Below are 19,110 nucleotides of genomic sequence, written 5' to 3'. Positions count from 1 at the left end.
ATGATCTCTCTAACAAATTGAGGCTGATCTGGAACTTGGAAAAGTTGGGCTGACTCCAAAAGCAAATCAATTTCCATCGACTGGCTGGAACAATGTGTAAATATCTTAAATGTAAATCTAAGGATTTGTAAGTGTATTAACACATTTGTTGATCCTCAATAAAGGACTGTTGAGACGGGGTAGCTTCAGGTAATATTATTCAGTGCCAAGCCTTTGTTTCTTTTCTACATCCCCCTTTTATCCTCCGTATAAAGTCTGTAGCTTTTTAAAATCTGCTTTCTCCAGTTTTATTTTAATAATAAAATGACCTTTCAAGAGATATGAAAGTATAAGAACTGCACTCAAATTAATCAAGTCCATAAATCCTTAATCCCACAACGGGAGGATCAGAAAAGACTTCAGAAAAAGGCAAACACGAGAGAAGATTCAGCTCCATCTGGAGAAGATTGACAAGCTTTTCTTGTTTATGTTTGCAAACTCAAACATTCCACATGGTTTTAAAGGAAAATCCAACATTCATTTAGAGTTGTGGCACAGTTATTGCTGTCTCTCTGCTTCTAGTGTGCATGTCTCGCAGCCTATTTTGAAACCCATGCCACATGCAATTCGAATTTTGGCAATTTGCTTTGTTTGGGTTTACAGTATATTAGCCATCTTAATGATGTGGCTCCAAGTGTGGCAGAGTCAGTCTCCAGCTTTGGGACTGTTATGCCAGCTATAACGACTTACCAGAATCATCCCTGCCAGGCCACAAGATGAATTTGTGTCTTCAAATTTCTGCATAAACTAATTTATTACTTCTGCTCTGTATTGTTCACAAAAAATAATAAATCATATTAAGCGTGTTTGACTATATCTGTCCACAAATATATTAAACCACCCCCGAGGGAGACAACAACACCAGGCACACAACTCACAAGTATCCTTCAGCATTAACTTGGAAAAGAGAAACTATCTTCACCCTGTGACTGTCTGCAACTATCCATGTAGGCGTACGGGCTTCATACTCACGACCAGAGGGAGCTCCTGCCTTGTGTGATGACCCCGGTGAACTTTGTCAGCCTCCTGGCATCCAGCTCAAGCCACTGCAGTGGGTCATCTCTGCCAGCACACCAGGCCCCATCATACAGGTCATCTTCATAAAGTCCAGCCTGCAAACATTCCCATGGAGCAGATTTTTCTTCCACATGCAGACGCTGCAGTACATACAATACATGCAGTATGTTTCAACACGCTGACTAATTTATGGAGCTAGAACAGTCTCATAATTGACAAATGCACAGGACAAGTTTTACAAATGCACAGACCGATTTGCAAATACACACACAGTTTCACACGTGCACAGAACAATTCACACGTGCGTAGGACAAGATACACAAATGTATTTTTGATGCACACACAAATATAACCTGATTTACAAATGTTTTTTTGTCTGTGAGCTGCGCTGGATTTGTGTGTGACTTTTGAGACTCTCCTGACGTGACTCGATCCACAAATACGTTTTTTTAACACGGAAGGATCTGCAACCAATCAGATGTCTTCCTTTGTTTCAGCCAATCATAAGAGCGCACCCCACGTGGGGGACGCAGAGCAGTGGCAGAGCGTGAGCAGTGGATAAAACACGATTTACTAGTAAACCAATCAGATTAAAGGGGCGGATACACCTGCTGTTTGAACTGCGTTCGCTTAGAAAAGTGATTAATATTTTGAGTTGGTGGAGTAAAGATAAATAAACAGCAACAGGAGATAAAAGATAAATAAACAGGATGGAGAGGAGATCACTGTTCTGATTTTCTTGTGATCCCGGTAAAGAAAACAGCACGATCTGAGATACATACTAATTAATTGTTTTTTGGTTGTTTTTTTCCAGTTTTATTAAAGGAGCATGAGGCTCCTTTTAAGAAATGAGACTCATCAGCGCCACCCTTCACCACGACGGCCGCCGGGGGTACTGCAGCCAATAGCGAAGCCGGCACGGGAGAACGGGGAGAACGCGCATGCAGCGTCATTTAACGTCAAGGACGGCGCAGGAAATTCGGGTTCTAGAATTGCAGCACATTTTGCAGCACACAGCCTGTTCAAGGCAAAGGAGAGATACACTAGAGGGCTCATTCTTTTTGATTTGGAACGCTTCATCTGACATTATTACTAGAAAACTTAAAACGTATACACATTTTTTTTCATAAATCCTGCCTCAATCCTGCCTCAAGCTCCTTTAAAGATGTTGTGGTAGAAATGTTGCCTAATACAAAAGTCAACAAGGCTGAGCTGTTTAGGTTTTATCTTTTTTTCTGATGACTAAAATATGCTTTCTAGATGATGATCAGCGAAGCAAGGTAAAGCAGATACGCCAGCTGCAGCTTCTAACATCATACCACAAGAGCAAGCTCAATTAGACCATAATGGATCACTTTCCTCAGAAGGAATGAAGCACGAGCAAAAAAGCAAAAAGCTCTACCCTGAAAACACTGCAGCATTCTTCCCAACAAACAGCATTTCTTAATCGCCTGCAACAGTTCAAGTGTCATGCAAGGACATACTTTTTTGGACACGTTTGTGGTTCGACAGCTGAAAATAATTTCATTGCTCCTATGCGGAGCGACCACTGCACCAGCCGACGCTTCTGGCTCAGAGCAAGCCGTGACAGACGCTGAGTGTTTATCTTTGTCATCCAAAACCCAAACATTAAAATGGCATCCTGTACTATGCTCCACATGCTAAGTGCATAATATCAGCTCTTTATCATAACTGTCAAGTCTGTTTGGAGTCCATCAGCTTTAATCTGCCTTTCACACAGAGGCGCTATTCATTTAAGGCTCTAAAAAGAGCAGGACTCAACAGATGTTCATTTACATATCATTGCCTCAGAGATAAATTAAAGGTGATTATGTAAGTTAAAAAAGCTGGTTGGTTCATGTGTCCTCCTGTCACAATGAAAGTACGACTAAAAGGAAAGAATGCATTCACTTCTGTACAAAAGTGAAGTGAATTGGTCCAAATCAAAGTGAGGATGTTCTTGTCACAATATATGTCCTTAATGGCTTGTTCATCAATGTCCAGGTTCATTCTTCAGCATGTGATGTTATTTGTACATATTTACCTGCCAAGATGGTAATGTTTAATGTTCCGTTAACCTGTCAGCTAACAGTACTGTATGTCTGGACTAATTTAAATAAAACATGCAAGAAATTATGGCTCTGTATTTACATTTTAGTCCCAATAGAGAACCAGGTGCAGACGCTGGGATGCTTCATGTATTATTTATTGGAATGAAAAAGAAAGTGATTTGGCTCCTGCATCTTCCTGTGATTAGGGATATTTTTTGCTGCAAGGGAAAGGTAACATCTTTGTGCACATGGAGCGTTTTTTAAACCATTCTAAGCTTTCTACACTCTGATCCATTTCCAACTCACTTTGAAATGAATTCAAATTTTTTCCCCTCATCAATCTACAAAAATATATCAGCACTGGCAAAGCAAAACGAGGCTTTTGGAGTGTTTTAGTAAACATGTTAAGACTTAAAGACAGAAATATCCCACTTGCAAAAAGCATTCAGATTCATCACTTAATGCTTTATACTTAATACTTTGGCAGCTTGAAGTCTCCTTGGGCCTGATCTTTCATGGCTGCTACAACTCTGCTTAGGAAAGGTTTCTTCTAAGCTCAATGAAATGTCAAAGCTTGCAATATAGAAATCAGAGTGTCCGTGCACTCATTTCCAGGTCTTCCCAGAGATGCTCCGCTGGGTTCAGTTGTCTAGACGCTTTCATTGCTTCAATATAAATCTCACCTTAAGAACCTGACCAAAATGGAAAAGTGTACGGTATATTTGTCTGTGTAATTCACAGTTATCTAAATCGGGACAAAAGTTCCAGCTTCCACAGAGAAGTTTCCTAAACTCCAATTATTTGTCAATACCAAGTATGCCAAGTTTGGACTTGTGTACTTGGAAGCTCATGCTTGACAAGTATGATTCAAGAATGTATTTCAGAGGATGGGAGTGTGGTTTTTTCTGACATTGGAACAGCAGTTTACTCGTGTACTTGATGGTATCACAGCTCAGCCAGCAGGCTGAGACGTATTCAACAACCAAAGTTGTTACAACTCAGTTACATAAATGAAACAATCTGAACATTAATACGATTCATGGACTCATGCATCGTGGATCATGGACTGCTGTTAACATCATTGCAGAAAATGTTCAAAAATCTTAATCACTCAACCAGAAATTTAAGGTTAGAAAAATTATACTCTCACATTAAAAGCTCTAAAAACTACATTTCGTTGCACAAAATAAAAGTTATATTTTCTATTTTACTCTTTTGTTGACCATAATTACTCCTGTTTGTTAAAGCGAAATGCCTTCTGGGATACTTTGCAGTTTCGTGTGGATGCATCGTTAATAAAATGGACAGTAAACTTCCAGGGGTTTGGATTGCATTTGTCGAGGTGTGTGTTTTGAATCAGGGCAGTACTTCAGCTGCCACTGATGACATTTCACAAGTACAAAAGAATGCAAGAACACACAAGTAGGTACATTTTGAAACAGCTTTTATCACAGTAAAAACAGACCCATGATGCTTTTAACATCTTGCTAATAATGAGCTGCTGCTCAGTGCTGGGTTTTCCACATTCATGTTGTATACCTGATTTTTCAGACAACACGGGCCTAACATGACCTAATAAATACACAGGTGTGTGCCATTTTAATTATGTCCAATAAATTGAATGATGCATCCTCCTGTGATCCCTGCACTCCAAAAGGACTTGGCTAAAACTTACCAGACAACAAATCAGTGCTTTCTTGTTGTTTTGGTGCATCTTGACTGAATTAGGAGCGTGCCTTTGCGTTTCATTATTTGCGCTGTTGGATTTGGCACGGCTCATCGTAGAGAAGATGAGGTCTGCTGCAGACTGTGTGCAGGATAATACCCACAAAGCACAGCTTGCACTAACAGGAAATACCTCTTCTCCCAGATGCCCATCCCTTTTATTAGGTCTGGGGACGTGTCCCTGGCTTGATGGGAACACTATTACTTTCTTTGTGTAGTTAACTTTGGAGTATTGAAATATGTGTTGAGCTGAAACAAAAAGATAATTGCCTCCACATTTAGAGTGAAAAAGCCAGCTTTTACCACTGACATCTTTCCATCACTTTCTCAATATGAAGTTAAACTGATACTCAAATTTAAAGATACAGTTTCTCAATCTTGCTGCTTCTTTGTGGAAAATATGACTCCGGAAAACACTGAAGTTTCCAAGGAAAGGTGAGATAGCCCGGGGTGTCCTGCAAGTCTCGGCATATCCAGTAAGCTTGGCCAAAGCTACGCCAGCAGTTCACATTTTTGTCTTACCTGAATGTTAAGCCGACCTCTGTGTGCACCGAGGCCGTAGCGCTTCATAGACGAAGCGTGAAGCTGGAAATCATCAATCTTCAGCGTCTCCAGTCCCATGGGAGGGCATCCTAGGTAAGGAGAAAGACGAATTGGCCTTGGATGGTAATATAGGTGTCATGAGTTGTACTGCTCAGAGAGAGCTGGTCTCTGCACAGCATATACAATAGCTCAGGAAGCATGCGCTTGTTTTTAGCTTGACTCAACAGTAACAAGCATTTCACATTTTGCACTGTGAGCTCAGATGTGAGATGCAAGCAGAAAGCAAGTGCACTCAGCACTATTTCATCGCAGCTACCTTGGCCAAATGTGGAACTTGAAAGGAGACAAAGATTTTAAAAGTTTGTGTCCATCCAAAGTCACACACTACTACATTATATATATATATATATATATATATATATATATATATATATATATATATATATATATATATATATATATATATATATATATATAGCTTCTCTGTGGGACTGTGCAAGCAGTTGACCTGCTTTCTTTTCCTCCATCGTGCATCGGATGCTCAAAAGAGTAGAGGTGTCTGAGAAGTGGGTATTCTCTTCATTTTGGCCTCTTTTGTTTCTTTTTTCCCCAAGATGATAAACATCGTGTCTTATAAACAACGACATGTAGGACTACCATGCCATATTCAATTCAGTCAAAAATAGGCTTTCACTCTCATTTCTCAAACAGGCTTTATTTCGGTGCTGGTTCACAGACTACAGGCGGTGACAACTACATGATTAAGCATTTTGAGTGATCTATTCCTTAGTCCTCAGTTATTTATAGAGGAAAATTAGGCAGCCATTACGCTACAGCTATTACACTGTTATGGCCTGTGGGGCAGTAATGTCTTTGCAAACTGTCTGATGTAAAAAGTATAAAATTGTAAGCTTGTTTAAAATTAAGACATACTATTTGGGTTGGTGTGCTATCATTATATTCCTTTTAATTTAATTAATACTAGTGTTGTAGGGCATGACCTGCCCTACTCAAGTCACTTGTCCTTCATTGGACAACTTGCAGTTGACACAAGCAACTGTTCAGTGACAACAACCTTTACATCTTCTGTGTGGAGATAACTTGAGGTCTAACTTACTTGTCCACAATCTCAATGAAACCATTGTCAAACATGCCCCAGTTCTCATAAGTCTCCACATCAATATCAACAGCTCTCTATAGGCCTGCTGTAAATTACATGTACTGTACACCGTACACCTTTACAGATGCCATTCTAATAAAATTATTGTTACTTGATCTTTTATTAGTTTTAATGTCATGGCTTGTCAGAATATCCTGTGACTAGTGAGGACTTAGGGTGCACTCTCACTAGCCCAGTTGTATCATCCCTTATGACTTCACATCGTCACATTAGGTGTCCATTTATTTACTCGAGGATCAGCACAATGGAGAGCTGCGCAGAAAATATGGTGGTCGTCATGTCACCACATCATCGCCAAAAACTAAAGATGCAAACCTGAGGTCTTCAAACTGGAGACCCTCCACCTCTTGGTTGCATCAACTGATTTAGCAAAACCCAATCACTTTACTGACCTTTTTCTATATAATGATTGTTCAATGATTGTTCAGGTATCCTTAAAGCCTAAATGAAAGTATTGACTAATCTCTTGTACTATGTCTTAAAAGACAAAACAAAAGTTTGCAAATCTGAATTTAAATTGAATAAAAGCCCTGCACATTTATCAAAATGTGTTCCTGTCATCATGCTGCGAGGAGTTTGTTTGATCAGATGCCTGTATTTAAGTGATTGCAGAAATTGGTGATGTCTGCTAAATAGAGATGTTGGTGAAAGATTCTTCAAGACTTTTTTTTTTTTACTTAACAGAAGATGTCGTCTTATAAACGCCAAATGGGCAAATGATGTGTGAAGTCTCCCCTGTCCATGGCTCTTTGGATTAGATCAAGCTGGACCACAACAGTGGAACTTCAGAGGAAGAATTTCCGATTGGGCACCAGTCTCTTTGTTCATCCAGCATATGCTGCACATGTCGCTGTCCTACAGCCAGGATTTTACCTCCACACATGAAAACCCAGCAGTGGAACAGATGCAAAGAAGACATGGGAATTTCCTTGAAAAATACAGTACTGTAGATGTGGACGTGTGTTTCCAAAATACACAAGTTTGTATTTGAACATGTGGCTCTGCAGAAAATGCGCATAATTCTTGAATTCTCTTTGCATCTGCAAAGAGATATGCATTCAGGTTGCATGCATGCATGAGACAATGCATGTGTGGAGAAAAATAATGCAAACGTTTCTGCTTTAAAACTGAAGCCTAAAAGTAAATTATTAAACGTGAACCCGAACCAGAGACATTGGCTAGCTCAGTTAGTGTGAAATCAGTTACTCTAGGACAGGAAAACAACTGTACTCATGACTCCTCATGAAGAATCCTAATGTCAAGTCACAAGCTCTGAATATGGCAACCACAACAAGTTTGGAACACCCCAACCCCTCAGAGCCGCCTCAAGGTTATCAGGAAAAAAAAAGGAAAGAAGAAAAACAAACAGATTGATGCTAGCCATGTTGCAAAGCTGTAAATCATTATCACCATCTGCATATAATCCAGACACACAAAAACACACAGCATTTGGCTTTAACAATGATGTGTAATAGAAATGATAAAACAGACAATCATCATGCTTTCTAGACCATTTGCTGTTCCCAGGCGATGCTAATGAATTCTTTGACCTCATCTTGTGTCTCAGCCAGAAATCCACCAGTCCTCATTTTGAATCCGGCATTCCTTATTTCAGATGTTGTTTTGTAGCTCAGTCAGATTTGATATATGGAAATTATGAGCATTGTTGCACAAATGCGTATTCATTTGTTCTAAACAAATTGCCAACATGAAAAACAATTAAAAGTGGGGCTTATTGATAATTTATTAACATATTTTTTGTCATTAACGTTCTAAAATGTTGAATTAAATCAGTTTCAGCTGTCTAATTATGTTTATTAATTGAGCCCTGAGAACAAATAAATAAAATTGTTCTGTTTTAGGTAACAATCATGAGTGTGTTTCTCATTCGAAGTCAAATGAAAAGGTTTAGACCTGAGAGATGGTAGACAAGAGAAAAGACTCACCATCCGTACATTGGTCTGTTTTTATGCATCTGTATTTTTCACAAGATAACTGGTTTTTAGGGAGGCGGTGGCTTTACAGGTGTTCATCTCTTAGCTCAAAACCTAACCTGCTCAGTGATTTATTTGTATGGATTTGAGGGCCATGATCACCAATCCAGATAGCTTAAAAGAAGTAAAGGGAATGTATTGTGAAACTGCAGTCAGTGGCAATTTACTTTAAATAAACTTGACGTAATGGGAGCGTCCTCCCTCCAGAATGAGGGTGGAGGCTAACATCTGGCTGCTATTAAGCACCACCCATCAAACTTCTGGGATCAGTCTTAGGTGGAAGTAAGATTTGTTGCAGTTCCTCAACTGGCCGCTAGATGCTGGCTCCAAAAGTGAGTCAATCTCCATTGACTCCCGTTTTAACGTCTACCTCTTGTTCAGGAATAAACAATCTTACAATCTGGTTCAAAAAAACATTTTGGTCTCATCATTTGATTTCACAGCCATGACAACGTGAAGAGACTTTATATAAAGCAACACATGTATTTCTAATAAGATTGATTGACAGTAGTTTCAAAAAATTGCTAGCCACTATCACTGTCTCATCCATAATCATCCTGCTGTCACATTTAGCAATGAAACCAGCCATTTGTACGAACGCAGCTTCAGCTAAACATAACAGTAATTTTTGATTTTGCCATCGAATGAACATGTTAAACAGTATAGGCCTATTCTGCTGTAAACATCTGCTGGAAGCTTTGCAGATATTTCAGCAGGGATGAACTGAAGGATCTGGTTGCTACTGCTAACTTCAACTGGCATATGGTGGGTGTGTTCCTGTCAGTGTTTTGAGCAACATGGCTGGGCTCAGTATGAAGAAAAAGTTTCAAAACCACCCTCATCAATGTGTCATGTCATTTGACGTTTTGTTCATATTTTTTTTTTTTTACAGTTTATGGCTGCAAAAAAGCATGAGACATTCAGGAAGGCCAGTGTAACAAGAGATCAAAATATTTTGTTTCAGCCAATGAAACAAAATGAACTGCAGATGCAGATGAAGTTTTTTTTTTGTTTTTTTTATCCCTGATTTTTTCGCATTTTTTCACCAAGTGCTCCTACCTAAGTCAGTCCCAAGCATTGCTCACCCTCTGCCAACCCCGGGAGGGCCATACTGAGCTCAATTCTCCTCCATACTTTTGAGTCCCACCTCCGGGAGAGCTTCTCTCGGATCCCGGGGGAGGCGGGGGACATCGAGTCCGAGTGGACCATGTTCTCTGCCTCCATTGTCAACGCGGCGGCTCGAAGTTGTGGTCGCAAGGTCTCCGGTGCCTGTCGTGGCGGCAATCCTAGAACCCGGTGGTGGACACCGGAAGTACAGGATGCCGTCAGACTGAAGAAGGAGTCCTACCGGGCTATGTTGGCCGGTGGGACTCCTGACGCAGTAGATAGGTACCGGCAGGCCAAGCGGGCCGCGGCTCGGGCAGTCTTGGAGGCAAAAACTCGAGTCTGGGAGGAGTTCGGGGAGGCCATGGAGGAGGACTTTCGGTCGGCCTCGAGGAAATTCTGGAGGACCGTTCGGCGCCTCAGAAGGGGGAAGCAGTACTCTGCCGGCACCGTTTATGGTGCTGGTGGGGAGCTGTTGACCTCGACTGAGGACATTGTCGGACGGTGGAAGGAATACTTTGAGGATCTCCTTAACCCGACTGACATGCCTTCCACTGAGGAAGCAGAGGGTTGGGGCTCGGAGGCGTGCTCATCCATCACCCAAGCCGAGGTCACCGAGGTGGTTCGTAAGCTCCTCGGTGGCAGGGCACCGGGGGTGGATGAGATTCGCCCTGAGTACCTCAAGTCTCTGGATGTCGTAGGGCTGTCTTGGTTGACACGCCTCTGCGACATTGCATGGCGGAAGGGGACAGTACCGCTGGGGTGGCAAACCGGGGTGGTGGTCCCTCTGTTTAAAAAGGGGGACCGGAGAGTGTGTTCCAACTACAGGGGGATCACACTTCTCAGCCTCCCGGGGAAAGTCTACGCCAGGGTACTGGAGAGGAGATTACGGCCGATAGTCGAACCTCGGATTCAGGAGGAACAATGCGGTTTTCGTCCCGGTCGTGGAACACTGGACCAGCTCTATACCCTCCGCAGGGTGCTCGAGGGTTCATGGGAATTTGCCCAACCAGTCTACATGTGTTTTGTGGATCTGGAGAAGGCATTTGACCGTGTCCCTCGTGCCATTCTGTGGGGGGTGCTGAGTGAGTATGGAGTCCGGGGCCCTCTATTAAGGGCTGTCAGGTCTCTGTATGATCGAAGCAGGAGTCTGGTTCGCATTGCCGGCAGTAAGTCAGACTTGTTCCCAGTGCATGTTGGACTCCGGCAGGGCTGCCCTTTGTCACCGGTCCTGTTCATAATTTTTATGGACAGGATTTCTAGGCGCAGCCAGGGGCCGGAGGGGATCCGGTTTGGGAACCTCAGGATTTCATCTCTGCTTTTTGCAGATGATATTGTCCTGTTGGCTTCATCAGACCGGGACCTCCAGCATGTGCTGGGGCGGTTTGCGGCCGAGTGCGACGCGGCAGGGATGAGAATCCGCACCTCCAAGGCCGAGGCCATGGTTCTCGACCGGAAAAGGGTGGCATGCCTTCTCCGGGTGGGTGGAGAAGTCCTGCCTCAGGTGGAGGAGTTCAGGTATCTCGGGATCTTGTTCACGAGTGAGGGAACAATGGAGCGTGAGATTGACAGACGGATCGGTGCAGCGTCCGCAGTAATGCGGTCGATGTACTGGACCGTCGTGGTAAAGAGGGAGCTGAGTCGAAAGGCGAAGCTCTCGATTTACCGGTCAATCTACGCCCCTACCCTCACCTATGGTCATGAACTTTGGGTAGTGACCGAAAGGACAAGATCGCGGATACAAGCGGCCGAGATGAGTTTCCTCCGCAGGGTGGCTGGACGCTCCCTTAGAGAGAGGGTGAGGAGTTCGGTCACCCGGGAGGAGCTCGGAGTCGAGCCGCTGCTCCTTCACATTGAGAGGAGTCAGCTGAGGTGGCTTGGGCATCTGTACCGGATGCCTCCTGGACGCCTCCCTAGGGAGGTGTTCCAGGCATGTCCCACCGGGAGGAGACCCCGGGGAAGACCCAGGACACGCTGGAGAGACTATGTCTCTCGGCTGGCCTGGGAACGCCTCGGACTCCCCCCGGAAGAGCTGGAGGAAGTGTCTGGGGTGAGGGAAGTCTGGGCATCCCTGCTGAGGCTGCTGCCCCCGCGACCCGGGAACGGATAAAGCGGGAGAAGATGAGTGAGTGACTTTTGAGTGAGCAGGCCACTTCTTTTCACCCAACAGGGTGGGGCTTTTCCGGCCGGACGTAGCGCGTGGAAGGATCACGTTATTCCAGCCAGATCCTCCACCCCATCTGGTGCCCCGGCCGGCCAGAGGGGGCATGTATATCTCAGGACTGTTGCATGTTTTTGTGAGGGTAGCTCATTGCTACCCAAGGGAACACGGGGAGAACATGCAAACTCCACACAGAAAGGCCCTTTCACCAACCCCACCCAGGGTGTGGGCGCTGAAGTCATGGGGGAAGTAAACACGCCCCCAAAAATATGTTAATCTTGTTACAGAAGCATCCATACTTTTTTATACTTTTTTTTCTTGATAGGACTATGGACATTGAGATGGAAATACTAAAGGCATTTAATATTTTTGTGTGGTTTAGTTTTTCTGCAGTAAGGGTTAGAAGTTGAATCTGTTTAGCATCTGGGTTAGTGGAAACATAAATGGGATTGCTCGAAAAAAAAATTCTTTCATCACAAACACATAATTCTCAATGTTTATGGTGGTATGATAGTGAATCTGTTCATTTCTCCCATTATGTAACTTTTTAACCTTGATTTATCTGTGATATTTTGTAGTGTGGACTTGTGTTTGTTGTTTAGTTTGTTTTATTTTGAAACCCCTTTCCTTCATGTGTGACTTCTTCCGTTCTGTTGTTTTAAGTGTTCACCCCTGTGTCTCATTATTACTTGTTTGCTTGTCAGTGTCAGTAAATTAGCCTTTTATTTTAAATGAATAAATACCAAAAATATGATGTTTGGACTTTGCTTTTTCACACTTTGGAAGTATGATTTGGGATAACGGACTCTGGAGAACAAGAAGACAAAGTTTGGCTTTTCTGCACCTGGAAACAGCTCAGCAAGCATGCTATAATACATATACAAAGACATATACAATTTATTTAAAACAACCCCTCTGTCAAAAGTGTGAGTAAGTTTTACTTTATATGATGTATTTTTTTGTAAATCTGTGTTTTTGTATTCTGGTGTGTTATACTTAGCTGCCTAAAGGCAGCACGGTCTCTACCGCAGCAACACATCCAGGGATTTTGAGTGTACTTGACTAAGACTGAAACAGTACTTTGGTTGCAGCTGATGACATTTCACATGTAAAGAAGGCCACTAGTGCAAACAAGTATTCACAACAAGAAATGGATGGTGTCTATCTTCTTTCATTAGCATAGGTTTAACACTCGATACTCTTCCTGGCACAACCTTCCCATTTATCCAGGTTCTGCTGAGGTAACATAAATGATCACATAGTTGTTTTGAGATGTTTCACTGGCACAAAAGAGCACCACCATCTATCTATCTATCTATCTATCTATCTATCTATCTATCTATCTATCTATCTATCTATCTATCTATCTATCTATCTATCTATCTATCTATCTATCTATCTATCTATCTATCTATCTATCTATCTATCTATCTATCTATCTATCTATCTATCTATCTATCTATCTATCTATCTATCTATCTATCTATCTATCTATCTATCAGAGCACTCATTTGGGAATCCCACAAAGTTAGAGAAAGTTATGGAAAGAAACTAGAATTGGCATCTAAATCAAAGAACCTCTTGATGAAGATTAGTGATGCTGTGTGGGATTTAGTCATCTGTGATGAAACTATTAATGCTCCACAAGGCATCTATGAATCACAGCTAACGGAAACATAGAAATCGGTCGATTTGGAATGAGGAATGCAAGAGACGGGTGACGGGAGCACACAGTCAGTTTATACTGAGAATGATAAAAAGGCTATTGGGATTCTGAAGTCTCCAATTCAGTAGCCTACAACTGAGTCTGTGCTGACTAGTGTTATTTTAACATTTACAGTCTGTCTAAATGGTCACAGTTCTATCTTCTGCTGTGTTGCAAACCAAAAATACAGGATTTTTGTCTAAAATCTGAATCGTTAACATTTCAGATGACTTTAAAGCTGAGTTATAGAGCTCCTGCTCAATGGAGAGTGCATGTTTTTATAACGCTGAAGCCATGAAAGCATCGCCTGATAAATCAGCTGCTATAACGAGGTTTATGAATTTGGTGAAACAAATGAATGAAACAGGAAAGTGTTGTGCATCAGCTATGATAACATTATATTTCTTTTCTCTTTAAGCTTTCTCTTTGGAGTGACAGAAAGAGATGCCAGGCAGGTTGGCATGGAATCCCACATTTCCCAGAATATAAGAATTTTTTCTTCTCTGGTTCCCCGCTGCCAAAAACGTCAGCCTTTTATCTTGTCTCGTAGGGTACTCGCAAAAAAAAAAATCAAATGTACATTCACCGACAGCCATCATAACCACTCATCATCTCCCAGCATTGTGAACGCTTTTGTGTTAGAAATATCCTTAACTGTATCATAAACTGTAAGTTTAGTAAGATTAATATCTGTGTAGGCTGAGAGGGGAAAGTCTCAGGTCGAAACACACGCGCTTTAGACCTTTGGTTAAGCAAGGTTAACCAATCCGATCATCTGACAATCAGGGAAATGTGTTTAGGCATCCTGGCTTTAGTTTAGCCAAATATACTGTGATCAATGGAAAGCAAAAGCAATGCCTCATTTCCAAAGAGGACATCAGCACCACTGTGGCTTGACTCCACTTCTGAGAGCATCATTTTGTATGCCAGACCTTTTCTCTGAGGGGAAATATACTTTCTGAACCCTTGTGTCCTTTCCAAAACATCTGTCATCTCCAACAGTTTGTTGCTTTTTCCAATTTTGTACCGGTTCCCATGGAGGTGGGGACATTATCCCTGCACACTGCAGGAAGGATTCATTTTAACGACATCATGGATTTCCCATAACAAATAAGCGTTCCTGGTTTTTAACTCACCCTCTTTTATTGAGCCATATTGTCCATCCCCTTCTGCGATACTGTTTGAATTTTTCAGGTTGCTCTTCTTGCTCTTCTCCGCCTTTTTGTTGGCTGCACTCACTAAGAAAGTGAATAATAAATAAGTAACAAATACACAACAGTAAAACTGTGACATTCACATTTAAAGCTGCTGAGTCACTGCTGACAGCACCGAGAGCAGCAGTGTTGACAAAAGGAAAAAGGAAGCTTTAGTGGGATTCAAGTTCTGCACATGTGGATGGATTTGAGGTTGGGAACCAAAAGATCACTTCTGGCCACAGAATTTAAAAACTCTTAACCATAGTGTCCTTCACTCTCATCTAAAGTGCAGCTCCTACTCACATTATATTGCATTTCAATTGACACTCATTTTACAGCTTTAATATATACCAAAAAAAAAATTACAAAAAATCCCATTTTCTGGAGAAAAAAAAATAAAAAATATATATATATATATATATATATATATATATATATATATATATATATATATATATATATACCGACATTTTAAATCTGTAATGAAGATATCCTGTACAGGGCAGAATGGAAGAGAGGAGTCACATGTCAGGGACTGAAGATTGTATTGAGGTGCAGGTTGTTTTTTTTATTTGACTGAGTCTCTGGTCAGGAAAGGTCCACATGACAACAGGCGCTCTCACATCTGAAAGCGTTTATCTTCATCTTATCGGGGGACAGGTTCAATCCTCCTCCAGGCTCCAAGCTGCAGATGTGGATCAGCATAACAGAAAAGTGCCCACATGGTGATTTGAGGCTCGGAATAAACATTAAACTCAATTAAATGTAAAAAGATAAATGTATGTGAAACACATAAATATCAAAGATGTTTGGGTTTAACCATGTGCAAACCTTTGGTTACAGTAAAAGAGGATGCACAAGACTTTCACCAGCTTTTTTACCTTTGCACAAGTGGATTCATGCTGTGTGTACTCTGTTTCTGCATATTCTCAGTCTCTCAACATTATATTTTTATTCTATCTTATCAGATGAAAAGTAAATATTTTTTGTCTGTTTTTCTGCATTTAAAAAGAATATATATCTTTACTCTTCTGTCACGAAAATGTGTCAGACGTCAAGCTGAAAGAGAGGCAGAAATGTCCAAGAAACACAACAGAACGATTAATCTGTATTTGAGTTGCATCTGCAGTTAAGTTTGCCGTTGTTGTAAAATGATTAAAGTGGCAAATATTTAATTTTTTCAAATTGTTACTACAGAAATGTTAAAAAAAGAAAATAAATGAGGGGCTAGGGGCAATAATGATGTGCAAAGGTTATGAAATGCTATGTTTAATGGTGAAAACTTCATGAAACGTCTTACAATTTAGAGCCTGATTTGATTGATAACATAAGTGGCGAAAAAGGAAAAAAAATACTGCAGCGTTATTATCAGACATTTTTCAAAATGATATATTTACAAATAGTTTGTGGATTTCATTTGCTACAGCACACCATTTTATTGAATCTAAACATAAAGGGGACAAGGCTGAAAACAAGACGGCCTGGCTGTGATTATTAGGCCACGCATCATTCTGTGCATGAAAGCAGTTCATATGTTCTGAACGGTCTCACCATAAAACATCAAAATTAGCATGAGTAAAACTATTCAGTCATGTCCAGACACAAAATTATTGCTGCTAGACATGAACAGACTACAGCTACAGAGGTATAACGGGAAAGAGTAATGAGTAATGGAAGCTAAGTTGAAAAAAAAATCATTATGATTTGTAAGCAAGAGTATGACTTCATGTAAAGAAAGAGCGCTACTGATGGAAAAGTTCACGGAAGGTCAGAAGAGGCATACTGTGCCTTTGTAGAGTTAGAGAAAGTGCATGGGAGAGGATTTGTAGCATGGTATGATGAATGCCAGAGTGGCAAAAAAGTAGTGAGGCAAAAGACTATAATAGGAGTAACAGATGGATTTCAGGTAGGAGTGGGACTGTGCCAATGATCAGCCCTGAGCTGCTTCCTGTTTTCCAGGATGACATTATGATCTGTAGTGAAAGTTGGCTGTCGAAAAACAGGAAAGGTAGAGATGTGGGAGAAGGACATTGGAAATGGGACTGCCAGGCAGGCGTAAAAAGGAGATCTCAGAATGTGGTGAAAAAGAATATGGACTTGGTTGGTTTGATAGAAAATGCAGAAGATGGAAAATATTGATTTATTGTGGCATCTTCTGAACAAGAAGAAGAAAGAGGAGTTTAAATATCATTTGCACAATCTCCTAATTTGTTTTTAATAACAACTCTATGGTGAAAATAAGAGGTAAACATGTAGTGTGGATAATCTATGACCATATTGGTAAGCCAGAACTGCAGGAAATGCCTTTATATCATTTTATGTTAAAAGAATTTCCCCTGAAAACAAGGGCCTAACTTCTGTGAAGGTTGGCACGAGCCATAATTTGTCTCTTGCCAAAAGTAGAGACGCACTAAGACACACACAGATGCTCTTTAGCACGGAGGCAGACTGTGTTTTTTGCTCATTTGTCACTCTGTTGGAAGTTTAATTTACTGTAACTTAAAGTGAAATTTAGTGGCAGTTAAGAGTATACACTGGGAATCATTTAAAACTCGCATCTTTAAAGATCTTTAAACTACTGTGCAGTGCAGTGTGGAGGTAACAAAATCAGCTTTCATCAGCGGTAAATTGGGATTTTTGAATGTATTACTGCTATCGTTTTCTCTTATAATCCCACCTGCAGCAGATAACCTCTGCTGAAACGTGTGAAGCCAGATGCCTGAAACATGAGCTCACTTTCTATAAAGCCGTTATCTGCACCGGACAGCAGAAAAATCCACGCCCCCTGCTGTCTTCCAATCACCTGGCTTTATTTTGATCTTACCTACAAAGCTGCCACTTCATAACCTGATTCTCCCACTGGGAGAGATTTGTGCTGCGCGTTTCCACATGGACCACATGTGCGTCAGCACCTCCTCCTGTTGAGGAGGGTGATACATGAAGACATTTATCACCATGTGAATTCAATTCAGATACCCCTTCGAATCAGAGTTCAATATTGTTCTTCAAAGATTATTATTCCCGATTCATTTGTGATAAGTCATTCAGTTGTTGCCGGGCTTCCCCTGATGCCAAAAGACACATATGCAAGTTTTATTTTCCATGTAATGCTTGTTATTTAAAGCATATGCTTCCTTTTTAATTCATGCAACACTGTCTTGTTCATTGTATTGACAATTAAACTCAATACTTCCGTTAAAGATAGGAAATGATTAGCCGTCTACTGCCATGCAGTGTCAACAGTGTCTCCGATGTTTACTAAACTTAAAAGTTTCAGCATAAATGGCAGCTGCAATTTCTGAATCCCCAAGTAAATAACCATGCTTTTACCTGATTTTGCATTAGCCACTGGTTTGTCTTTCTTCTTGCTGCTTTCTGCCTTTTCTTTGGGTATTTTCTTGGCAGGGTTTTGTCTGGGGCGTCCATGCCCATCGGGTGAAGAAGAAAAGGATGACTTCTCCTGGACTTGAACCTGGTTGTATTGTTCTCTTGTCAGCAGCTCCTGCATGTAGTAATCCTCATCTTCACCAACAGAGCCCAGGCTGAGGTCTGCAAAACCTAAAAGGAGTCCCAGCAGAGCCAGCGGGGTCAGAAGGCTGAGGCGTTGACTGGTCATGACCTAGTAGAGACGGGGGGGGGGGTATCCAGCGAGAGAGTCCACGACCGATGCTGTGTCTCCAGAGGAGCCTGCTGCTGCTGCCGGGCTCAGTCCCATCAACTGCTCGCCTTCCTCTCCCTTCCCACTCCAACATGAAAGAGTTCACAAAGTTCTCAGAGCACTCCAAGTCACTGACGAAAGCAGAGGAGCCAGAGGGTCCGTGGACGCCTCAGTCTGGGAAAAATGCAGTGAGGGAGGGAGAAACACATGGAGCGGGAGATGAGAGAGCAGGGAATATGGAGGCAGAGAGGCAGGTGGCTCAAACTGAAATCATTCTGTTACTCTTAGATTCAGACCTGTCCGTACCGACACATTCTATCATCTTTTGATTTGTCTCGGTAGAAATAAAATCTGATGCTCTGCTTTCATCTCCTCCCACTTTGTCTTCGACCAGATGAAAGGTTTCCACTTTCCTGCAGCACAAACCCTTCAAACTATTAAAGGCAGAGGCAAGGGTCCTGTCGGTGTAGGAGGGGGCTTTAAGCCCAAATTGCCTTAAAAAAAAGCTTTTATACTAAACAGTCATCTGAACCTGTTATTAGATATGGAAGCATGTAACACTGAGTTGCAGGTTTAATATCAGCTAAGACCATAGGAAACTCCTGGGTGATCTTATTGCTCCCCTGGCTAGTTTTGCTAGGGTGTTCCTGTTCGGTCAATACGTTTGAGGATTGTGCAGTAATTTGCACATTAACAAGCAGCTGAAATTTCACCAAACGAAATGTCTGTGGAGCATC

At 41.6% G+C, this 19,110-nt stretch overlaps 1 protein-coding gene across 1 annotated transcript in view; it reads right to left on the bottom strand.

The window, feature by feature from the left end:
- The window catches only part of cpxm2 (carboxypeptidase X (M14 family), member 2), a 41,372-nt gene extending 22,807 nt beyond the window's left edge, over positions 1-18,565 (bottom strand). Inside the window, exons 1-4 of the mRNA XM_061708404.1 lie at positions 18,046-18,565; positions 14,656-14,757; positions 5,355-5,464; positions 1,012-1,151 (exon numbers count right to left, since the gene is read on the bottom strand). Of these exons, the coding sequence (XP_061564388.1) occupies positions 1,012-1,151; positions 5,355-5,464; positions 14,656-14,757; positions 18,046-18,331 (638 nt within the window). The 5' untranslated portion in view covers positions 18,332-18,565. The remainder of the gene's footprint in view (positions 1-1,011; positions 1,152-5,354; positions 5,465-14,655; positions 14,758-18,045) is intronic.
- Between the last annotated feature and the right edge of the window lie 545 nt (positions 18,566-19,110).

Source organism: Cololabis saira, chromosome 19 (assembly GCF_033807715.1).
Source record: "Cololabis saira isolate AMF1-May2022 chromosome 19, fColSai1.1, whole genome shotgun sequence".
NCBI lineage: Eukaryota > Metazoa > Chordata > Actinopteri > Beloniformes > Belonidae > Cololabis > Cololabis saira.
Note: the sequence above shows the minus strand (reverse complement) of the source record. Positions and strands in the feature narration are given on the sequence as shown.